This window comes from Eptesicus fuscus, chromosome 3 (genome assembly GCF_027574615.1).
Source record: "Eptesicus fuscus isolate TK198812 chromosome 3, DD_ASM_mEF_20220401, whole genome shotgun sequence".
In the NCBI taxonomy this organism is placed as follows: Eukaryota; Metazoa; Chordata; class Mammalia; order Chiroptera; family Vespertilionidae; genus Eptesicus; species Eptesicus fuscus.
In genome coordinates, this window is record NC_072475.1 from 79,159,548 (window position 1) to 79,185,279 (window position 25,732).

The window sequence follows — 25,732 nt, forward strand, 5'->3', positions numbered from 1 at the left end:
TATAGAAATGCAACTGATTTTTGTGTTGACTTTGTATCCTACCACTTTGCTGAATGTATTTATTAGTTGTAACAGCTATTTCTGTGTGTGGAATCTTTAAGGTTTAGCTCTTCTTCAAATGTTTGGTAGAATTTACCAATGAAGCCATCAGGTCCAGGACTTTTGTCTGTTGGGAAATTTTTTATTACTAACTCAATCCCTTTACTAGTTATAGGTCTATTCAGATTTTCTATTTCTTCATGATTTAGTCTTAGTAAGTTTTGTGTCTCTAAGAATTTATCCATTTCATCTAGGTTATTCAATTTTTTGGTGTACATTTGTTCATAGTATTTATTTATAATCCTTTGCATTTTCATAGAATTGATAGTTCCCACTTTCATTTCTGATTTTAGTAATTTCAATTTTCTCTCCTTTTTTCTAAGTCCATCTATCTAAATGTTTGTCACTTTTGTTGATGATATTCTTGAAGAACCAAGTTTTGATTTCACTGATTTTTCTCTATTGTCTTTCTATTCTCTATTTTGTTTATCTCTGCTCTAATCTTTATATTTCCTTTCTTATGGTAGCTTTGGGTTTAGTTTATTCTTCTTTTTCTAGTTCCTTAAGTTTTTCAAGATTATTTTTTGCTTTGATAGGATATACAGTGTAAAGCAGAGTATGATAGGAATCTCTATCAAAAGCATATACAGAAACAGATCACTGGTCAGGTATAGTTTGTCTGTGGTAGGGGTGGTTTAAAATGTTGTGGTTGTTTTTTAAATACTTTCCAAGATCTACCCTAGCAGCACCTGACCAGCTCCCACCACTGCTCTTGTCTACCCTGGTCACAGTGGTGAACCCTTTTGGCTCCTAACACCTGTTCCGGTAGTGAGACAGGGAAGTGGGGGACCCAAAGGGGACCCCTGGTATAACTTGCAGCAATCTGCCACCTACCACATAGAGTTGGAATTCAGAAGATGACAACTTATCACAGCAGACATGGCAGACTTCAGACTCCACTTAAATACCCAGAGCAGAGTGACAAACACATACTTTTACTGGAACCAAAACCCTCTGCCTCTGACGGTGTTCACACAGGCCTCCAAGAAAGCTGGTCTCCTCAAGATGAATAGATAATGGTAAAAACCAGACAAGTTTTCCAGAAGAAAAGTAATTCCTTTCCATTTCACTACTTATTGACTCGAAGAGATTTGACAGAAGAGTAAAAATGATCAGAAGAGAGAAGGAATGCCACCTTCCTAACAGTGCTGGGACATTTCAGTGGGCCTGAAAACACTCTTCCCCTGCTGCCATCTGGAGGGGAGGGGCTTCCCGCTGATGGAAAGAGATGCAAAGTCATGAGTTACCTGCCCGGTCCCAGTAAGGTAAATCATAGGTGCCTTCAGTTTTTTTCTTTCTGGAAAAATACAGGAAAAGAAAGTTGGCAAATAGAATGAATTCACTAGTAAGACAGCTCAGAAACTGCAGGATTAACACCAAAGTTAATAATTAGTCAAGAGTACACATTCCCACTTGCTGATCTACCCAAGGGAGGCCTCTATTTCATTTGACTTTGTCGAGGCTCATAAATTCTGGATTCTCAATAAACATTAACTGCCTCCTGGGACAGTTATCTGGCTACCCAAATATTTCAAAATGAATAAAGAAATAAAAAAGGCTCAGTCTGTAGATAAAAAGACTGAATTAAATCAAAGACCCAGACATGACGTGTGGGTTTTTATGGGAAATCATGTCAGGTTTGAATTGGTTTTAAATACAAACTTCACAGAACAACAATAAAAAAAATCCAACATTTTCTCCTGCATTGTTTTATTTCCAAGTTTCTCCGTTTTTCTATGGTCCTTTGTCCCAAAGAAGTTCCAAGAGTCATATACCCTTCGTTGTATAGACTGAATTCCCCCAACTGTCCCAGGATAAGTCAATCCATCACAAAGTGACAAATGGCCAAGGGAAGAAAAGACTTCTCCAGGCCTGGGAGGTGAGAGCCACGGGTACAACAGAGAAGATTCTGCCCAGTCCACCCTCAGAACTCTGACATATCCTCCCCAGGAGAAGTCTCTCATCCCTCGGCTAAGAATTACTATCTACCAAGAAACTTTTACGAAGGACAGTTTCTGGTTCAAGCATGTAAATCTAATTAATATTATGCTTTGCAAGCTAGAGAGAAAGTAGACATGCTCTAGTGCATAAAAGAGGACAAGGTGGCTATGTGATTGCTCAAGATCACAAATGGTGGTTTATCAAAGAGCCCAAGCTACATCTACATGCATTTCCTACTTGGAAACATTCTTCTCCAGTATTAGATTTTTATCATTGATATTAAAAACTTCTCTATAATTAGTTATTTATCCTTGAAAATCCTCTCCCATAAGACTTCCAAATAAAAGGAAATCAATAACCTTTCCTAAATGGAAGTTAGATGCCCTATACAGCGAGGACAATTAATTGAATGTTATAATTATTACCCAGGGCTGTACTATAAGACTTTGTAGACTCTCAAGTGACAAAGCTTCAGGTTATTTATTCATTACATATCAAGTGTTTAGAACAGTGCTTGGCACCGGTTAAGGTTTCAATAAATTGCAGCTGTTTTTATTATTCTCCTCCTCACTATTTTCCACACCCCTCAAATGGCATCTCTGCCTTTACTCCTTGTCGTGAAGCTGGTCGTCAGCAATTTCAATGACCAAAGTCGCTTAGAAGTGCCTTCAGTTCTGCAGCTCAGACCTTTGGTCCTGAACAGATGTGTATTCCATCTGCCTCTTGGGAGTCTGAATGACTGACTACAGGGTTCTATAAACACCATCCTGAACTGATTCTAGACTTGCTTCCTGCCCCCCTCTCAACGATTCTACTCTTCCATCCTCACTCCCACATAGCTGTGCTCTGACCACAGAGGATTAGACTTTATTGACGGTATGTTCAGAGGCAGCAGTGGTTAGGAGCGTGGGCTCTGCAGCCAGGTCCAAAACTCCGCTCAGCCATGTGCTGGCCAGGTGAACCTGGGCAAGTTATTTATGCTCCCTTCTCACTTTCTTCTTCTGTAAAATGGGATTTATAACAGTGCCCTTTTTTTAAAATTTATTTTTATTTTAATTTTTAAATATATTTTATTGATTTTTTTACAGAGAGGAAGGGAGAGGGATAGAGAGCTAGAAACATCATTCAGCTGCCTCCTGCACACCACCTACTGGGGATGTTCCCGCAACCAAGGTACATGCCCTTGACCGGAATCGAACCTGGGACCTTTTAGTCTGCAGGCTGACGCTCTATCCACTGAGCCAAACCGGTTTTGGCAACAGTGCCGTTTTCATAGGATGTTTTGAGGCTTGGTTAAAACATGTAAAGCGTTTAGAGTAATGCTTAAAATAGTTTAATTTTCTATAAAATTAGTTGTTGCTGCTATTCTCATCATTACTACTGTTGCTGTCCAGTTCCCTGAAAACAACATGAATTTCCTTTCCTAGATGTCCCTAAAGTCCTTTCCCTGCTGCCCTCATACTAGCTTACTGGGTCTCTGCTCAGACAACTTCCCCAACACCATGACTCTGGGATCCACTGGGATCCATGCTGGTACCATAGCCACAAGTTTTCTGCACTGTATCCTCTCCCATTGTGTAAACTTTGGGGTTCCTCACCGACCTCCTACCACAAGGCTCAATACTTGGCACGGGGTAGAAACTCAAATATTGACTGACGGAACAAAAGAAGTCATGCCCTTGCTCCACCGAACCTGTCCCTCCTGCTATTACCTCATCTCTTGGAATCCCTACTGATCGAACTACACGAGCCAGAAACTTCAGGTCATCCGAGATCCCTCCTACTTCCTCACCATGACAGCCAGTCATGCATCCCATCAATGCCACTGGGACATCTCTCCCTCTCATGTCTCTTTTTTCTAGAATTGCTATGTTCCTGCCAGGCCTCAGCAGTTTCCTACTTCATCTTTCTGCCTCTTCTAATCTCTCCCCTTCAACCCACTCTGCGAAAACAGCTGCCACTCTCTTTGTCTAATCATCTGCTTAATGCACTCCAATGATTTCCCCATCTAGAGAATGCAATCTAGATTTCTCTCTCCCTGATCCTGGTCCAGGCTGTACGTCTAGGTTCTTTCTCAGTGCTCTCCCAGGCCAACCCACGTCCGGTGACTCGCGATGCTGCCCACATCCCACATCTCCGTGCCCTTGCTCAAGTAGTTCTCTCAGTCTGGGCGGTCTCTACCTTCCACAATCTAGCCAAATCCAAGTCTTTCTTTTTACTAAAACATGCTAATTTTAAGAATTTCAGAAAACTCTCATGGTCCTTGCATTTGTGTCCTCTGGCACTTCCTAAGTAACTCATCGAACTGCTTTACAGTTCCTCATTTTGTGCCAGTCAATCCTTCCTAACATCTTGAAGATAGTAATTATGTTTCACTCTTTCAGTAAATATTACTAAGCACCTATGTGTTAGACATTTTTCTTATTAATCTGTATATTCCAGTGTGCATTGCAAAATTTGATGCAATAAAGGTACTCAGTAACTGACTGTAACTGAACATACTCATTTTTTATGGGAATATGGAAGAAACATGTATTTTTATTTTAATGACTGTCTTAACTCTCCCTTCTCTAAAAGACAAATTATAGTTCATCTTCTGTATTTAGTTTCTATTTCACATTTGAAAACACCCCCTTCGAGGACCAATTAGGTGAATTGCTTATATACTAACCTGTTTCTCCAATGCCAAGCACACACTAATATGAGAATGAGAGTGGTGAGGACCATGACCAGCACAGGGACAAGCACTGCAGCCAAGGCTACATCTGAAATAGGCCAAAGGCAGAAATTATGACTGGAAACAGTGAGAATGAACCATTTTAGCAAAGGTTTCTATTTGAAGAAATACTATAAACATTATTTATGAAACGATACTAGGCATGAGTTGGTAACCTCAGGAGCTTTCATGGATCTGTGAAAGTTTATCACATTATTTGATCCACCTTTATATTATGTTTTAAAAATTTCATAGTAAGTTTTGATCTTTATAGAGATAGGAAGGGAGAGGGAGAAAGAAAAACATGGATGTGAGAGCAGAACATCGATCAGCTGCCTGCTGCATGCCCCTACTGGGAACTGAGCCTGCAATCTGGGCATGTGCCCTGACACGCAATCGAACCTTCAACCTCTTGGTTCATGGGTCAATGCTCAACCACCTAGCCACACTGGCCAGGCCATAGTAACTTCTTAACCTTTTGCACTCGGATGTCGAGATTAAAATTACTCTTTGAATGTATCAATAATTTGAAATATAAAAACATCCAAATAAATAAGTTTGTATGAAAAGAAACTCCAGTTTTTTATTCTATTGCCGTGCTTTGTAAAATCTGGGGTATTTAAAAAATTAAATCCCGAGTAGAATAAAGGAATCGAGAAAAAAGCAAGCGAGTGCAAAAGGTTAAATCACCAAGACAATGACTGAAAGAAAAATGATAAATGAAGACAATATGTTTTGCATATTGATAAAGAGTTACTATAATTAAGATGTGACAGGATATACAAGTCAAAAACAAAGAATAGAAAAGTTGGCGGGGATGAATGAACAATACATTTAAAAGAACAAGTGACCATTCAACATGTTAGCCTCACTAGTAATCAGAGAAATGAAAGTTAGAACAAGAATAAGATCATATTTCTGCTTATCAAATTGGCAATTGTTTAAAACTAGAGGTCCAGTGCACAAATTCGTGCATGGGTGGGGTCCAGTCGGCCTGGCCCCAATTGGGGTGGATTGAGGCTGGGCCTGTCAAGAGGAGGAGATAGTGGGATGTTGGCTGGCCAACACACCCCAATAGGGACTGATCAGGGCCAGGCCGACTGGGGGGAGGGGCCGCAGGCGATTGGCCAGTGGGCCCCGCCCCTGACTGGGGTGAGGGGGCCAATCAGGGGTCAACGGCTGGGGAGGGGCTGTGGGAGGTTGGCCGGCCAGCCCCAGCCCCAATTAGTGTGTGTGTGGGGGGGTGATCGGGGGGGGGCAGAGCTGGCTGGGGGGAGGGGCCGCGGGATGTTGGCTGGCCGGCCCCCTCCCCAGATCGGGCTGGTTCACTGGCCACAGTGGGCATCACAGTGACCAGTTGTTCTGGTCATTACAGCGTTACGGTTGCTGGCTTTTAATATATATATAGATAACTAATTGTTGAAGAGGATATTAGGGAAAAGGTATTTTTATGGAAATATACAATAATACGTTCTGTATCATTTTGGGGCAATAAGTGTAAACAATAATTACTTAGCAATTCCACATCTAGAATTTATTCTTAGGAAAAAATAAAGATGACATTCAAGGATGTGTCTTTAGAGAGGTTTGCTTCTGGAAATAATCCAAATACCCAACAATGAAAAGGAGTAAGGACATCCTTACAGGAAAATATTCCCGGCAAATGGAAATGATGTTGCAGTACAAGGGCACAATAGTTATAGATACAGAAAGGCGACAATGTCGAGTTAAGTATAGAAACCCAATGTGTGTATCAACAGGGCAGGAACTGACGCAGTGCTGCATCCTACAGGGAGGAGGAGGAGCGCATTTAATCCCCTTATCTCACTCCACAGATAAAGAATCCTGGGCCCAGATCCAGAAAACGGGCTGCCTAAAGTCATTTGCAACATTAGTTTCTTTCTTCATCTGTCAACCCCTCCTGGCATGAGGACGGCACAGCTGCTGATGTCCACTGGGGGCTGAGTGCCAGACACTGTGCCACGCCTTACGCATTTATAACTGCATCCAAGACAGAAAGAGGCTGACGATAACAGCACCGGCAGAGGATGATCAATAACAGGGGGCTTCTGAGAAGCTGGATGAATGGGGCCAGGGCTCAGGTGAAGTGACCAGTCTTGGGTAATATGAGGAATCCCCTCTTTTTCACTGAAGTGGACAGAGGTACAGGTGAGTTTGTAGGTTCCACAAAAAGGGAGTGTCCTTCTAATGGCTTCTACTTTCTTTGTGAAGTTGAAGAGGTTACTGGGAGTGAGTGAATATCCCTGGTCACAGGTTTAAAAAATATGGAGGCAACTGTTGAGAACAGTCAGAAGAGGTAACATGGAAAACAGAAAGGCTACCGGTTGGCGCTGAGGCCCTCTGGAGGAGGAGCGGGAAGCTATCGTGGCACAAACCTGACTATGAGCTGCTTTCCTCCGTCCTCACTTGCTGTCTGAATGTGAAAATGGAGAAGGCGTGCATAAAACAAATCCTGTCAGGTTAGACAGCGTTAAACCTTCAGAAAGTAAATATGCTTTTTTATTTCTAAAATTTGTGAAATTGGAGAGAGAAGAATGAGGTTCATATGGATACAGTTTGATTTAATCAGAGGCGCTAAACCACCTGCTTAGATGTGGGTCTGTACATCACTTTTCCAGAGAAAAGGAGACAAGAGCTCTTCAATTAAAAAGACCTGCACATTCTTTGTTAATTCTTTTTAATCTTACAGGGATCCTAGTTCTGGGAGATAATGCTTTAAGGACACTTTTAGTTTGAGATTTTAAGGTGCTATAATCAGATTTTGAACAATAAGATGACTGTTCCTCCCTCCAGGCATGTGGCCTGAGATTCTTGCATGCCTTCTGCAAGCTGTAAGAAGCACTCTGTGGATGCTAAGATCTCTTGGCTCTGAGAATTCTCGCTTCCCTCTAGATTTTCCTGCGGCACGAGAAAGAAATTAGTCTGTTTGGATGATAGGAAAGAAACTGACACTTGGAAAGTTGGAGAAAGTTATATGAATCCAGACAAATTTTCAGAAAATGAGAATGATTCAAGTTCTATATGACACAAGTTACTACGGATGAATTGCTTTCTCTTCTCTGCGCTGTCTTGAAAAAGTGTGCTTTCTTTGTCTGCCAACACTGAAACTAATTCCTACAGAACACCAAGGCTTTGTTTTCTGTATCCAACTGAAATTTTGTTTCTTGACAAGCTATAAAATCAAAGAGCTACTATGCTTTGTATATGTTAATACCTTATTTATCATTAATAAAATTTGAAAGTAAATTCTACTAATACATTTATACTGATAATCTAAAAAGTTATAATAGTAAACATTTTAAGAACAGACACCACTTTTTTATGAATGTTAAATCAGAATATTTTTAAAAAGTTATTACCCTAACCCTAACCGAAAGTTTCACCAAAACTTGTTTTTTAATCTTCCTTTTTTTTTTTTTGCCACCAAGTTCCCTATCCAGAAAATTAATATATAATAAAGAAAAAAAACAAAAACGGTTTTCTGCTATGCTTTTAGTTATTTCTAGAAATATTTCTAGGCACAAGACTCCATGTGTTTTGCTGTATAGGGACAAAAATTGCAGAGGAGGCTTAGAATACAGCAGCCATCTGTAAATATTTAAAGAGCAATTCTACATGGCTTGAGAGAATAGAACTTTGAGCAAAGCAGTCAGTTTTTTCCCAAGGAAGGGAATCAATTTTTTTTGCTATACTTAAAATACACAAGTCCGAGGAAAAGGTTTAAAAGCTAGAAATGTTCTTGAAAACTTAAGTTGCAAACAGTAAAACACGACTACATAACAGGTGTGAACGCTGGGTTCGCCCACCTTTGGTGACATCCGGAGTTACGGTAGTGTTTTTGATATCAGGAGTGGCAGTTGTTTGTTCTGTCTGTGCAGGAAATTCATTGCGACTGCGAGGTTGGAGTGGCTGAGTGAATTTGTGGCCACGACCTTTAAAAAAAGATTTTAAAACTTTATTCTTTTATCTACATAAACTTGATTAAAATTAAGTTATTTTAAAATGCTTTTTAACATATTTATGGAAAATTATATCATAAACCCAGGAAATATGAACATTTCACGTTCAAAGGAGGCCTACCTTTGGCTATTTTTGGAGGGGCTGTAGTGTTTTTGAGGTCATTGCTGTTCCGAGGAGGTGGAGGTTGAGTAAGTTTTGGAGGGCGACCTTGAAAAACGGTTTAGAAAAGTTTACACGCTTTGCTTATAAAAACCACAGTTAAAAGTAGTAATTTAAATGTCTTTACCATTTCCTAAAATACTTAATACTGCACAGTAACTTTAAATCTCAGAGAAATATGTCAGAAGGATAAATATATTCTGTATTGAAAGCACATATATACTGAGATTTCTCAGTTTTTAAACAAATTGTCTGAGAGTAATCTTCTTAAGAAGGAAAATAATGGGAAGGCAAATGATGTTGAACTCTTCAGCTATAAAAATTTCATTGCATTTTGATAGACTACCCATCAATTCATTTGAGAAATATTTACGGAGGGCCCCTTATATGTTAGGCACTGTGGTAGTTCTTAGAGATACAACAGTAAACGAAGTATTAAGACATTATATAATATTGAAGGAAGTTACTCCCACTTTTAATTTATTCAAAGTAAAAGTCACTTAGACTGAGGTTACTATTATAATCAATCATTAGTGTTTATGTGATATGAATATTATATTACATGAGACCTGACTAAAAATTAAGATTGAGAATAGATTTGGAAAGCAATCTCATTACATCATCTCATGAATGATGCCCTCTTTCCAACTTGTAATTTGAAAATAATTTTGATGTTTAACTTTTTATGAGGACAACTGTTTCTTTTTAAAAATTCCTTTAAGATGATAATATAATTTAGAGGTTAAACACATTGTTATTAACTACCTTCCCTGAGAACAGCATTCAATTTGCATTTTTAATTAATCCAGTGAAAATATCATGTCTGAAATATACTGCTGCTTTACCTTTAAGAATAAACTGGCATCCCAGCAGCTCCACTTTCATGGCAATTTTCTGCTGCCATTGGGTAGGATTCACTCTAATAAAACGTGCAATAATTGGTGGCAAAAAGTTATTACGCACATCCTGGTGATAATCTGTGTTTCCTTGAAATATCTTTAAAAAACAACAAAAAATTGGTACTTTACATCAACAGAGGCCAGGGCTAAATTGCTCCACTGAAACATGTTTTTGTTTTGGGCCTTAAATGAGATCTGCAAAGTATGACAATAAGAATTAATTTTTAAGAAAATAAATGAATCACAATTTTGAAAACCATTAAGATGTTGCACATTCTTTCTTTTTTTAAAGAAGAATTTAATCTTTCCCATCACCACTTACCCCCTCTGTGCCCGCTTCCCACCCTGCTCTCCCCCAATCACCACACTGTTGTTCATGTTCATGAGCTCTCTCCTTTTTGCTCGATTCCCCTCCACACCCCTCCACACTCCCTGGGACTGTCTGCCTGCTCTCTATCTAGAGTCTGTTTCTATTTTAAGAAGCTGCACATTTTTCATCAAAAATTTTTATAAAAGAAAAATATGAAATATAAAAATGATTTTAAGATGATGCAAACATACCAAGAATGATAACTTGGCAATCTGAGAAGAGAGCTTCAACTGTAATAATATGGTATATTGTTATTAATAAATTAGTAACTCCAGTCCTATGGAATTACCATCTATTCCATATTTGTTTTAATATGTTGACTTTATTTTCAAAATAAAGCCTAACTGAATGTATGAGATCTTAGAGAAAATGCTTTACTGTGAACTTTTCATAATTTTTCTCCCAATAAATAGACTGGAAGTGAGCATACACTAACACAACAGATATATACCTCCACCTAGTGGATAAACTATATAAACACAGTTCCCATATTCTGTTTTCTTGTTGCTCTTTGAGCCAGAAAAGTGACAAGTTACTTGCCTAATTTAACAATCATCACTAAACAGCAACAAATGCATTATATAACCCTTAGGTAAAAATATGATTTCAAGTAACATCTCATTCCCTCAACTATTCAAGCAAATGACAGTATCTTACACTGGAAAAGCTCTTAATTATAAAGCATTTCATAGGATTAACTCAGTTGCTCTTCATGACAACCCTATGATCAGGCAGAACCCAGGAAACTGAAGCTCAGAATGGGATCCCACGGCCAGTCAGTGACAGAGCAGTGACTTGAATCTGGGTCTTCTGATTTATGCTCAGTGCTCTACTAAGCAAAAAAGAGCCCTCCTGTCCCTTCAGGCCAAATCATCTGTAGTTAGTTTCTAAAGACCATCAATAAGTGAGCACCTGCCTAAAATCAGAGTGGTTTGTTTTTACTAGTTAAGGAAAGAGCAAGTAAATGTTTACTTCCTCAATCAAGCCATTTCCAAATATTATAGCTATTTTTTTTCTTGGCTGATTCACATGACATTAGATTGCAAATTTCTAGGATGTATTAATAGCCTTATTTTCTAAGAGGTTTATTTTGAAATTACAATAATCTCCACACTAGTAAGCTTCCATTATTTCCTCAAATATTACTTTGAAATAAAATAAAAGCAATATTATATACAGTTTATTGAATTAGCGGAACAAATAATAAACATAAAAACTATATCCCTGAGATTTTACTCCAGACTGCAGTCTTATTTTTATAAAAAATTTAAAGGAGACAGATTTTATAAAAACTAAGTAAGCCCTAGCTGGTTTGGCACAGTAGATAACAGTGGATAGAATATTGGCCAGCAGACCAAAGGATCCCAGGTTCGATTCCGGTCAGGGGCACATACCTCGGTTGCAGGTTCCACCCTGGCCCAGGCCCTGTCAGGGCTTGTGCAGGAGGCAACCAATCAATGTGTTTCTCTCACATCAATGTTTCTCTCTGTCTTTCCCTTTCTCTTCCACTCTCCACTCTCCCTAAAAACAAAACAAAACAAGACAAAACAAAACAAAAACGAAGTAAAATAGATTTGCTATAGCCTGGTCAGCATGGCTCAGTGGTTGAGCATCGACCTATGAACCAGGAGGTCATGGTTCAATTCCTGGTCAGGGTACATGCCTGGGTTGGGGGCTTGGTCCCAGGTGGGGGTCATGCAGGAGGCAGCCGATCAATGACTCTCTCTCATCATTGATATTTCTATCTCTCTCCCTCTCCCTCTCTCTTCCTCTCTGAAATCAATTAAAAAAAAAAGATTTATTATCGCTAACCTATGAACACCTATTATAAATTCCTATTTGAGGGAGGTTTGCAAGGTGTCATGAGGGAAAAATGAAAATGGAAGTCAAAGTTCCTATTCTCAGGGAATTTAAATTTATTGGTTGTTAGCACACACCAACATGGCCTACTATTAAAAACAACACATTATAAAACAAGTTGTACACACATTCCCATTTTAAAACAAAACTCAAAACTCTCTCAATCTGCATGTATGTGGCTCATGCCCATCTGCATGCTTTGAAAGGGTGTGAAAATAAATACACCAATTACCCTTGAGTTCGGGCAGGTGAGGGAGCTGATGGGCTAACATAAGTGAGGTAAAAGACTGTTATTTCGTATAGTTCCATGCCAGGACTCCCATTTCTATCCATGATTGGATTTAACCTTTTTCTTTAAATTTCTGAAAAATCAAATAAAATATAGGAAATCAAATAAAAATGGTTTTCAGACACTGGACAACAGGCAGCATAGGGCGAAAATCCCTGAGAAAAGGGAAACGCGGGGAGCCCTTCTCCTGTCCCAATATTGCTTAGAGAGAGCCTGGTGTTTCACTGAATCAAGGAGACAGAGCTCAGAGATGAGAGGCCAAGGCAGCTAGGATTTGCAGGGTACAGTATAGGAGGGAAGAAGACTGCAGAAAAACTTCTAAGATCTGTAGGAAGATTCCCCTTAAATCTTCAGCTGTATATGAAGAAACTGTCTGAGGGAGGACCGGTGAAAATCCACCAGAAAGGAGCCAGTAGAACAATTCTGAGAGCCACGGAGAGCTGGGAATAGCTCACACTGCCAACAGCCAAAATGAAGAAATACATGGGATGTTAGATTGAATATTTAGAACACTATTTCCTCAGTAGTAGGAAAAAATTAGAAAAGGCTGCTCAAGTCCTGCCTAATAAAGCAAAAATGAAAGCCTTGAAAAGATAAAGATTTTCAAGTAATCTGTGTCCCAGAGTGAAGTTAAAACAAAATTAAAGGAATAACACAAAATGAAATCTAGCACCAAACAATGTAGTTTACAATTTCTACAATGTATAGTTTACCAGTCAAAAATTATCAGACATGTAAAATATGACCCATAATATCAATCAACATAAAAAGATCTAGGACATATTAGTAGATAGAATTAGTAGGCAAGGGCATTGAGTTATTATATACTCCACATGTTTCAGAGGTAATGTATAAAGCATGAGCATGTTAATGAGAGACATGGAAGAAAATTTTAAAACCCCAACCTGAAAATCTAGAGGTGAAAATACAATATTGAAGATAAATACAGAGGATAGGATTAATAGCAGATCAGACATTCCAGATTAGAATTCTGAATTTGAATACAAAACAGTAGAAATGTTTGAAGCTAGAACATAGAGAAAGATGAAAACAATGAATAGCATCAGTGAACTGTAAGACATATTCAGAAGTCATAATAGTCATGTAATTAGAACTGAAAAGGAGACATATTTGGGGGGAAAAAAGGCCTACAATTTTCCAAATTTGATGCAAATTATAACCCACAGATCCAAGAAGCTCAAAGCCCAAGAAGAAATAATAAGACAACTACACAAAGCACATCATAATCAAATTACTTGAAACAAATGATAAAAAGAAAATCTTAAAAGTAGCCAAGAAAAAAAAAAGACACATTACATATTGAGCAACAATGATTAAGAATGTAGCAGAATTCTCACTGAAAACAATGCAAACCAGAAAAAAATGTAAGCATAATTAAAGTATTGAAACCAAAAACTGTCAACCTAGAATTATCAACTCAGTGAAATTATCTTTCAAAATGAAACCAAACAAATCTTTTTCAGAAATATAATTCAATGTTCTTAGATGTTTTTATAATATAAATATGGACAATTTTTACAATTTCAAGAAATTCACTATACCTCATAAATATAAATATTATACAAATAAATGTGGATGTGCTAAGAATAAAAGGTAGTCAAGTTTGGGGGCATTAGAAGATAGAAATGGAGACAATATTGTTATTTGCTTCAATGGGCTGAGGCTCACCAAATATGAAGTTCATGTGATACCAAGTAGGAGAGAGGAAAGAAGGCCTTGAATAACAGCAGAAGAGTTTAGATCCATATGAAAGACTATAGGAAGCCCCTGCAGTTTTTGAACAGATGAGAAAAGTGGTAAATAAAGATATATTAATATCTCTATATATAAAAGCCTAAACGACTGTTAAGACCAAAACGACCAGTAGCTATGATGCGCACTGACCACCAGGGGGCAGACACTCAAAGCAGGAGCTGCCTCCTGGTGGTCAGTGCACTCCCACAGCAAACCTCCTATGGCCAGCCAACCTCCCCCGGTCCCTCCCCCTGGCCGGCAAACCTCCCACGGTCCCTCCCATCCAGCAGGCCCTGTCCAGCAGGCGGCAGGAGGCCCTAGCCAGCCCAGCCCCAATCGGGACTGGGAGAGACAGCCCCAATAGGCCCTGATCACTGGCCAGGCCTAGGGACCCCACCCATGCATGAATTTCGTGCACTGGGTCTCTAGTATCATATATCTGATAGAGAACTGATAGTATCATGTAACTAAAAAAAAAAACCTCACAAAGAACTAATAGTATCATGTAACAATCAAAACTCATTAAAAATATGTGCTCATCTATCAATTCTGATGAGAGGACTCTTCCATCCTCGGGACATGGACTCTTGCAATTACAAGATCCTTGTGGTGGATCAAGGGCCAGGAGCCAGGTGAAAATGATAAACATCTAGATGGGAGCCACCTGTGCCTACTCTCAACCCTTCTCAACGCCTTCAGCTGGTCTAGCACGTTTCAGCACTGTCATGTTTGTTAATTTATGTACCAGAGTAGAAATCCGGAAACAAATTAGGCTTTTCCATCATCCTGTGTATTGAAATGAAAAGTTTTTTAAAGACAAGAAATTATAAGTTCCCTTTTAGAATTTCCTAATCAAGTATCTAAAACTTGAATTAAAATGTAGTGAAAAAAGAATCAGTAAAGTATTTAACCCTCACAATCATCGAAAGTGACCTAGAACCACTGAGAATTTCCTAACCATGCTAAAATGACCAGAAGAGGGCAGAGTACGACCAAACGGTATTTTACTTTTAGATCACACAGGAGCTCCTGTGACTTTTGGCAAAGGCTCATTTAAAAAAATGTTTTTAAAAATACCTTGTTCATCATTTTACCTTATCCTGCTCCACACCAGGCTCTCTGTACACAGTCCACCTCTGCCCGTCATCACTGTATAGAATTCTGTAGGCTGACACATAGTAGTTATGCTCCACCATGGTGGAGCCAGTGGTCACAATGCCTGCGGAATGGAGAGTTGCTTTCATTAATGCACATGGTCTGGTCTTTGAAGTTTGTTCACCATTGAAACATAAACACTGTTCAAACATTTTTGCCCATGACACATTACCACATCTAAGTGCAAGGTTTCATTTAATAGTACCAAAATCCTTGGCTTTGTTCCCTGGTAGAGACTGGGAGAATTATGAGCACACGTAAGGAAAGAACCATTCTATTTTAGCAGCCCGTGTTCATAGCCTGTGTTCATATCATTGTAAAATATATTGCACCTAGAGTAAAAATGATTTCCTAGGAATGAACAGATTAAAGATGATTACTAGTATTATTTTCAGTACCAAAGCAAAATAAATCTTTAACGAAACCAACCCCAACCAATTACGCTGATCACTTGCTAGATCGCTCTAAATAATTAAATTCATACTCAACACATGTGGAATATTATTTATAGCACTTAGAGTACACTCCTTGAACATAAATTTCTTTTAATGACTATAATATATGGTTATTTCAGATGTCTCCAGATCCCTTTACTGAAACACTACCTTAAAAGAATCTTATTACAATAAGAAAAGCTAATAAGACTCAAATACTAACTCCTCTCCTCTGTCATGCTTTTTATAAAACCATCTTTAGTAACATTAACACCAGTAAAAAAAAAAACACAAAAAACTTAAAACCACATAATTAAATTTGCAGTGACTTAAGTTTCTATAAAAATCTTAGATGTCAGCAGGTTTTAAAATAAAATCATAAGTTGTTCTAAAAAAATAATAAATTGTTCTAAAAAATTACATCTCTTAACCTGTTATCTTCTTCTCCTTGTTGAGATCTATTTGTAACCACTGATACTCATCAGTGGCAAAAGCAGCCCAGGGAGGCCCCAGTTTCTTCAGCCTGGCCTTTTCGGGTCTCCAGCTGTTCTCCTGCCCGGTGTGGTCCGTCCACTCCAGCACAGACGAAGCTGTTATCTGGGGATCGGCAATCACACCAGATTCCATGCCCAGAGTTCCATAACAACCTGAAACAAAAAAGAAAGTCACTGCTTTTCCAGCTATAAACTTAAAATCTATACAAACTTGCTCACTACAAACTTTCTATTTTATCTTTACACACTAAAGCAAATACTACACTGTAATAGAGAAATTTCAAAACTAGGCACATGTTTTTTGGGTCTGTGTTTTGTGTCTTGTCAGGAACTGTGTATATTTATTCATGAGCAATCATTAGTTTAAAGGTGATATATTACCCTCTCCCCAGAACAAGCTCCCAGGTCAATGGGTGACTCACACTCCTTCGGGTGTTTGCTCAAATGTTCCATTCTCCCTGAGGCTTGCCCTGATCCCATCAATACCTCCATCATTGCCTATCCCTTTTCCTTCATTTTCTACATATTTTATAATATTATAAACAACACATAAATACTAGTAATAACTGACTTATTCACTGTTTATTGTCAATCTCTCACTACCAGAATGTAAGCTCCAGGAAAGCAAAATCTTGTTGATTCTGCTCACCGTTTTCTTCCTAGACCAGAACAGTACCTGACAAACGAAGGCACTCAAATATTTTCAGTCAAATGAAGGAATTACTTCTTCAAATAAGTTCAAAAATCACCTTTCCTAGAAATTTTCCTTGCTTCCATGATCATTTTCCTATTAACATAGAACTTCATTTATTTCATTCATTGTGTTATTAAATGCCCTTCTAACCTCATAGGTGCTATTGTGGCAACTAAATAAGAAAATACAACAAACAGCAACTAGCACAATGCCTGGCATCCAGTGTTCAAAAAAATTAGCTATTATACAAATTACTAGAGGCCCAGTACATGAAATTCGTGCATGGTGGGGAGGAGTGTCCCTCAGCCCAGCCTGCACCCCCTCCAATCTGGGACCCCTCGAGGGATGTCCGACTGCCGGTAGGATCGGGCCTAAATGGGCAGTCGGACATCCCTCTCACAATCCAGGACTGCTGGCTCCCAACTGCTTGCCTGCCTGCCTTCCTGAATGCCCCTAACCACTTCTGCCTGCCAGCCTGATCACTCCTTAAACACTCCCCTGCCAGCCTGATTGCCCCTAATTGCCCTCCCCTGCAGGCCTGAGCCAGGAGCCTAACTGCCCTCCCCTGCAGGCCTGGTCCCCCCCAACTGCCCTCCCCTGCAGGCCTGGTCCCCTCCAATTGTTCTCTCCTGCAGGCCTGGGTTCCCCCCAACTGCCCTTCCCTGCAGGCCCAGTTACCCCCAACTTCCCTCCTCTGCCGGCCTGGTCACCCATAACTGCCCTCCCCTGCAGGCCTGGTCCCTCCCAACTGCCCGCCCCGGCTGGCCTGATCGCCCACAACTGCCCGCCCTTGCAGGCCTGATTCCTCCCAACTGCTCTCCCCTGCTGGCCATCTTATGTCCACATGGGGGCATCCATCTTTGACTACACGGGGGCAGCCATCTTGTGTGTTGGAGTGATGGTCAATTTGCATATTACTCTTTTATTAGAAAGGAGAGTAAGTTATAAAGTCCATGAAAGGCTTACCACTCGTTTTAAATGTGAAAAGACTTGTAGATAAGTGTCCCCTGAAAGAGAGAAAAATTTTTTTTGGTGACATATCACAGAACACATGACTTCCCCATATTTGTCTTTAGTAAACCTTTTTGTGTTTTTATTTTACTGTATAAAGAACTGAGTATTCTCTGGCTATATATTAGACAACAGATACACTCCTAGTTAAAAAAGTCTCATTTCTAAGCAGAACTTCTGACATCAGCATAAATAACTTTCTCTACAAGTATCTAGTTCCTAGTTTCATATATGATTGTGCAAATGTGTCCTCGTAACCTTGAGTATATATTTCTATTTTATCTCTTTTTCATGAAATAGACTCCTAAGCCTTTCCTGTGGCAACTGCTTCTGGTGAAGAGCACTGCAAGGGGTAAGTCTCAGACAAGGAGGTTCCAATTTCCTGGAGTAAACAGGCTACTGCTGAGACTGCATTTGTTACAGGAAATCAGCATGTCTAGAACAAGTTATGGTGCTGCAGGGCAGCACTGCCCTTCGATTTCAAAGTATGTGGCTCTGCCTTAAGCATAACATCCAGGTCATTACAAGTGGATGCAACTTGTCCTTATTTAAGTACTAAATAAGCACAAAATTCACGCACGGGGGGCTCCCTTAGCCTGGCCTGCACCCGTTCCAATCCAGGACCATTCGGGGGAATGTCTGGGACCCCTGGCTCCTAACTGCTCACCTGCCTGCCTGATCGCCCCTAACTGTCTCTGTTGCCAGCCTGATTGCCCCCTAACTGGTCCCTGCCAGCCTGGTCATCCCCTAACTGCTCCCCTGCTGGCCTGGTCACCCCCTAACTGTTCGGAAGGAAGTTGGACGTCCAGGAGATGGTCAATTGACCCAGTCTAATTAGCACATTACCCTTTTATTAGTATAGAGGAGAAAGAGAATTCATAAAAAACTCTAGTCTAAAGGTAGAACATGAGAAAGAATGAAAGGATCTGCATAAAAGCATCTAGAAGAAATCAAAAGAAGGAAAGGGAGCTGACTGCATACTAGTGATGGGCCGATAGCCCAGGCATGGCTTGTTCTGTGTGGCCCATGAGCAAAGCATGGTTTTTACATGGTTAGAGGGTTGTAAATGAAACAAAAAAGGGATAAATGACAGAGCCATGTGGCCCAGAAAGGCCTAAAATATTTGCTAGCTGGCCCTTTACAGAAAAACTCTGCTGACTCCTGCTTTCTACTGCTGAGGGTGTGGTCCACTCCTGTCTTCTGCATGGAAACTGGCCCAGGGCCTCTGAAGAGAAGCTGGTTTCAGACAGACTTAGTACTGTGTGTAGGACTGAGCATACCCAAGAGTTAGGATTCACAGACACAGATGAGGAGTACTGCATTTCTATCTAATGTCTGAACTTCTGCTTATTTATGCCTACTCTAAGTTTTGTAAAATAGTGGAATGTCATGGGAACCATGAAAATACATTCTGAAAATATTCTCTGAGGATGAGACGGAGATTCATAATATTACCACTTCTGATTAACGTCAAAATTTAATTCACACTCAAAGTGTTTCAATTATTCTCAATTCCTCCTGGGTCACACAGGCTTATAAGGAACACAGTAGTTAGCGTTCTGGTCCTTAAAATGAAGTATGGATTTGACAAAATACTTCTAGACTCTTATTCTATGCTTTTTTAACACTTAGAAAAGAAGAAACAAACCAATCAGGCTTGCAAATGACTACCTTTGGACAGAGAACAAGCCAAGTAGTACGACCTTGCCTGTCCTCCCCAGTACACTCAGACACTGAGCACACAAAAATATAAGAGCTAAGTGCACAAATGGTAATTCCTGAACACCACTAACTTATTGGTGAGGCCTTACCCGTCCCATCCCACCCCTGCCCAGCATGCTTATTATAAACAGCATATATACTTACACCACAGACGTGACGTTGTTAGCCAAAGAACTTTCATAGTACGGGATACCTTTACTAATTACAACACTGATCTGGCCACCCAGGGTGTTTGACACCACTCCTGCATGCACGCCAGCCATGCACAATGGCGAGGACTTGAGGAAGGGAAAAAAAAAGTCAGTTTTGTTCTTTTCTTTTGATAATTCATAAATAAGAGTTACACTTCCTCAAGAAATTAGTTTATCTGGGCAGTTTTCTCAATAAACATGGGACAGATTATTGATGTCATAACATAGATTTTTAGAAGAAAAATAATAAGACTTTACATATTACCAAAAGCAAATAATTCCTAGAAAAATATCAAAACAAAAATATACAATAGGTATACATTTACCTATTCTGAAATTTAAAAACATAAAGTCCTATTACAACTTTAACATAGTCTATAGGCAACTTACATCTCTATATCCATGAGGGACTGTGCCAGATATCTCAGCAAAAGGAAGCAGACAACCAGCTGGGCAGTACTTACTGTGAAATAAAAACAAGTTAAAGAGCACATACCATGGTGCTTTTTTGGGGGAAAAAACACACAAAAGCATCACATATCCATTTTCAGCTCAATGTGATTATCACCATCTCACCACTCTGAGAACCAGCACTCCCAAAAAGCCCTTTCAGACTTCCTCCGATCCGCCCACACACATCTTTACCCACAGATTTACAATGGTCTCTTATTTACATGCAGCTTTGATTATTTCATTTCATAATGAATACAGATATATTTCTACTGCAAAGTCCATTCACCATATTTAATAGCTACATGATATTCTATTCTGTGGATAAAACATTTATTTTACCCATCCCCGATTGATCAAATTTATGTTGATCTAAAAAAATGTTTTGTATTCTTTCATTCACTCATTCATTCACTCACTCACCCACCCACGCACGCAACACATTTACTTGAATGTGTATTTTGGTCTAAGTGCTGTGCTGTGCTGGCACAGGGTTTACAAATGTCAGCCAAACAAACATGGCTCCTGTCCTCACTGAGTTTACCTTCCAGTGGTGGGGAAGACATTAAAGTGACACACAGATAGTTAGATTATGATTCCGCTATGAAGAAAAGGAACTCTATGAAGTAATTGGGAGGAATCTAACTTAATAAAAGTCATACACATTTTGAATAGACTTACTATGTGCTAGGCAGCATTCTAAGTGCTTCTGGCAATCCACATGAGAACCCTACGTGGTAGGTTCTATTATTATCCTCATTTTACAGATGAGGACACTGAGGAACTGTTGGGTCACGTGGCTGGTAGGTGGCAGATGCCTCCAGGGTCTGCTCACAACAGGCTCTGCACAGCCTGGGTCAGGGTGTCAGGGAACGGGCTCTGAAGAAGGGCAATACACCCCCATCGAAAGGCACTGCATGTCCTTGAGGCAGGATGGCTATGTGCGGGGAACTGAGGATGAGCAGGGCAGGTGGGCTGCAGTCAGCAAGGGGGTTAGTGTGAGAGGAGGCTAAAGTAGGGGCAGGGGCCACATCATGCAGAGGCCTCATGGGCTACGGTGAGGAGCCTGGAATACAATTCTAAGTAAAAATAGAACGTCAATAAAGGCTTTTGACAGTATCTGTACATAATCTGGTTCATATTTTTAAGAGAGTACTGTGGCCACTGGGAAGGAACCATGAGTGGACGCTGGGACAGTTAGGCAGACAGTGCAGCAGTCCAGGCGAGAGAGAATGGCAGCTGGCATGTGGACAGTGATAACAACGAAGCTAGAGAGTGGAGGGCACAAGATAGCGCACCCTCTGCAGGGCTGTGTGCCATACACTGATGCCAGAGCTACCTCTGCAGACCAGGATCCCCCACAAGTGCCGAAGAGCGACCCATCCCACGGAGACAGAACCATTTCTGAAGACAAAGCGAAGGTTCTTTGTGAAGAGGTAGCGAGTTGCAGGGAGGTTAGTGAGATGGTCTCAGAAGATGAGAATGACTTTGCCAAGCAGAGAGGTGTAAAGTGATCCCAGGCGAAAGTTCTGAGAGCTCAGAGCAGTGAAAGCAATCCACAGCCATTTCAAAATGAATGCATGAGATGAGATTAGAAAAATGGCCCAAGACCCTGGGACAGGATCCTGAACACCAAGCTAAGGAATCTGGATGACTTTTGTCTTAATTAGGAGCACCTGAAGATTTGTAAGCTGGGGAATGAGGAGGTATGTACTTTAGAAAATAACTTGGCAGCAATCTCAATAGCAGCATAAGGCCAGCAAAGGTTAGAAATGGAAGGAAAAATCAATTAGAGGTTCATTCTAGTCTAAGCATGGGATGAGGGCATAAAGCACGGAAATCGTAGTAGAAATGCTTACTTGGGTAAGAACACTGAAATTTCATAATAGCCTAAACCCGTGGTCGGCAAACTGCGGCTTGTGAGCCACATGCGGCTCTTTGGCCCCTTGAGTGTGACTCTTCCACAAAATACCACGGCCTGGGCGAGTCTATTTTGAAGAAGTGGCGTTAGAAGAAGTTTAAGTTTAAAAAATTTGGCTCTCAAAAGAAATTTCAATCATTGTACTGTTGATATTTGGCTCTGTTGGCTAATGAGTTTGCTGACCACTGGCCTAAACCATTCTCTTGTCCTTTTATAGAAAAGACTAGAGGCCCGGTGCACAGGTGGGGTCCGGCTGGCCCCGCCCCGACTGGGGTGCGGGGGGCCGGGGGGAAAGGAGGGGCCATGGGAGGTTGGCCGGCTGTGCACCGCCCCCCCCCTCCCCCCCTCCCCAGTGCACAATATAGCGACCTATTGCTTAGGGTTTAATATATATAGATAAACTAAAGGCCAGGTGCATGAAATTCATGCACGGGTGGGGTCCCTAGGCCTGGCTGGAGATCAGGGCCTATTGGGGCCGTCTTGCCCAGTCTTGATTGGGGTCGGGCAGGCCAGGGCCTGCCAACTGCCAGCTGGGGCCTGCTGGCTGCCAGGTGGGGCCAGAGGGACAGGGGAGATTTGCCAGTCGGGGGAGGGAATGGGAGAAGTTGGCTGGCTGTGGAAGGTTGGCTGTGGGAGCACAGTGACCACCAGAGGGTAGCTCCTGGGTTGAGCCTCTGCCTCCTGGTGGTCAGTGTGCACCATAGCGACCGGTCGACTGGTGATTCAGACATAATGGTCACTTAGGCTTTTAAATATATAGATAACTCTTCTACTTTTATTAGCAGTTTCGCCAGATTTTGAAGAGCAACTAGTTTTACTTTGAAAGTACGTTACAATTATATTTTCATTGTGGAGAGGATCCAAATGCACAATTAATGAAAAATTTCAACATGGTAACTCAAGGCTTTAAATAAACTCTGGTTTATTGAGTGAGGTCTTAGAACAATATCTATGTCACCATGTACATTAATCGTAAGTGTATAAAGAATGAGGATGAAGTAGATAAAGGTAAATTTAAGGGGGGGGAAAAGGGTACAAATATAGTCATACCTGAACTCAGGCTCCAAAAAGCTGGATGCAGTGTCTAAACAAGTAATTAGATCTAGAAAAACAAAAATAAAAAAAGGGTTCAGTAATAGATTTACTCTTGCTGACATAGTTTCAAATCCCAAATCATATTGTTCTAAATTTCAAAATTCTCAACAGCTGTCAAAGTAGTACTAATAACGTTTTACAAATTTTTGTTAATCAAGATTTCTTTCTGTTTTAAGTATATTGATTTCTGGGCTATGCATCCCCAATGCTGTTTACTACATCACCTCAATCACATATATACAGGGTGGGGCAAAGTAGGATTCTAGTTGCAAGTAGGTGAAACAGAGTTTATTTTTATATTGTTTTCCATATAAACAACTGTAAGCCCACTTTTACCCCACCCTGTATATGGAAGGTACACAGATAAGTATAATTTATAGCCTTTAAATGGCTTCTATAAAATGTAACTCCCCCCAAAAACATTTTAGTTGTGTTACTAAACATGATCCTTTGCTGGTTACAACAGGAAAATGATGACAAAAGAGAGGTGAGTTAATTCTGAATAACTGCAACTCAAATCTGGCCCATGGATGGACCAGCAGCATCAGCATTTTCTGGGAACTTATTAGAAATTCATACAAAGAGCATGGAAGTGTGCCTTCTTCTTGAATTTTTTTGGAATAGCCTGAGGAGGATAGGTTTTAGTTTTTCTTTGAACGTTTAGTAAAACCCCGCTGTGAAGCCATCCAGACCAGGACTTTTATTTGCTGGAAGTTTTTTGATTACTGCTTCAATTTCATAGGTAGTTATCGGCCTATTCAGGTTTTCTTATTCTTCCTGATAGAGTTTTGGAAGATTGCATTTTTCTAGGAATATGTCTATTTCGTCTAGGTTGTCCAGTTTGTTGGAGTTGAGTTGTTCATAGTATTTTTTTTTTACAATCCTTAGTATTTCTGTGGGGTCTGTTGTTATTTCGCCTCTTTCATTTCTGATTTTGTTTATTTGGGTCCTCTCTCTTTGTTTCTTGGTGAGCCTGGCTAGAGGTTCATCAATCTTGTTTATCCTTTCAAAGAACTAGTTCTTGATTTTATTGATCTTTTGTATATATTTTTTTTGTCTCTATATCATTTATTTGCATTCTGATATTTATTATTTCCTTCCTTCTGCTTACTCTGGGTTTTTCTTGTTGCTCTCTTTCTAATTCTTTGAGTTGTAGGGTTAGATAATTTATTACCAGTTTTTCTTGTTTTTTTGAGGTAGGCCTGTAGAGCTATGAACTCCCCTCTCAAGACTGCTTTCATGTGTCCCATTAATTTTGGATTGTAGTATTTTCATTGTCATTTGTTTCCAGGATGCTTTTTATTTCTTCTTTGATCTCTTTGGTAACCTAATCATTGTTTAGTAGCATGCTAATTAGCCTCCAAGTGTTTGATTTTTTTTCACTGTTTTAATTGTAGTTGATTTCTAATTTTATGCCATTGTGATCTGAGAAGATGCTTGACATGATTTCCATCTTCTTGAATTTGAAGAGACTGTGCCTGTGTCCCAATATGTGTTCTATCTTTGAAAATGTCCCATGTGCACTTGAGAAGAATGTATTTTCTGTAGCTTTGGGGTGAAATCTTATGAAGATATCAATTAATTTCATCTGATCTAATGAGTCATTTAGGATTGCTGTTTCTTTGCTGATATTGCTGATTTTTTTTGTTTAGAGGATTTATACAGTGGTGTCAATGAAGTATTAAAGGCCCCTACTATGATTGTATGAACCCTCGTGCACTGCTGGTGGGAATGCAGACTGGTGCAGCCACTATGGAAAACAGTATGGGGTTTCATCAAAAAAGTAAAAATGGAACTCCCATTTGACCCAGTAATCCCACTTCTAGGAATATATCCCAAGAAATCAGAACACCAATCAGAAAGGATATATGCACCCCTATGTTCATAGCAGCACAATTTACAATAGCTAAGATTTGGAAACAGCCTAAGTGCCCATCAGCAGATGAGTGTAATGAAAAACTGTGGTACATCTACACAATGGAATACTATGCTGCGGTAAAAAAGAAGGAACTCTTACCATTTATAACAGCATGGATGGAACTGGAGAGTATTATGCTAAGTGAAATAAGCCAGATCATTCCACATGATCTCACTCATTTGTGGAATATAATGAACAACATGAACTGATGAACAAAAATAGATCAAGAGACATAGGAAGCATCAAACAGACCATCCAACCTCAGAGGGTAGGCAGGGGAGCGGAGGTGGTAAGAGATCAACCAAAAGACTTGTATGCATGCATATAAGCATAACCCATTGACAGACAGTAGGGGGGTGAGGGCATGTGCTGGGGGGTGGGGGGTGGGAATGGACAGGGAGAGGTCAATGGAGGAAAAGGGAGACATATGTAATACTTCAAAGAATAAATAATTTAAATTTAAAAAAAAGGAAATTCAAATTCCTGGATGCTGTTTTAACAAGTCCTCTAGGTAATTTTTAAACACACTACAGTTAGAGAAACACCTCTCTAAATACAACAAAGCTTTAAAAGCTTAA

General features: G+C 40.0%; 1 protein-coding gene across 1 annotated transcript in view; it reads right to left on the reverse strand.

The window, feature by feature from the left end:
- Positions 1–25,732, reverse strand: part of DCBLD2 (discoidin, CUB and LCCL domain containing 2) — a 102,787-nt gene that overhangs the window by 10,195 nt on the left and 66,860 nt on the right. Inside the window, exons 4-14 of the mRNA XM_008158117.3 lie at positions 23,192–23,243; positions 20,161–20,233; positions 19,724–19,857; positions 17,813–17,853; positions 16,090–16,305; positions 15,164–15,288; positions 9,742–9,892; positions 8,858–8,944; positions 8,584–8,709; positions 4,712–4,805; positions 1,347–1,396 (exon numbers count right to left, since the gene is read on the reverse strand). Coding sequence (XP_008156339.2) covers positions 1,347–1,396; positions 4,712–4,805; positions 8,584–8,709; positions 8,858–8,944; positions 9,742–9,892; positions 15,164–15,288; positions 16,090–16,305; positions 17,813–17,853; positions 19,724–19,857; positions 20,161–20,233; positions 23,192–23,243 — 1,149 coding nt within the window. The remainder of the gene's footprint in view (positions 1–1,346; positions 1,397–4,711; positions 4,806–8,583; positions 8,710–8,857; positions 8,945–9,741; positions 9,893–15,163; positions 15,289–16,089; positions 16,306–17,812; positions 17,854–19,723; positions 19,858–20,160; positions 20,234–23,191; positions 23,244–25,732) is intronic.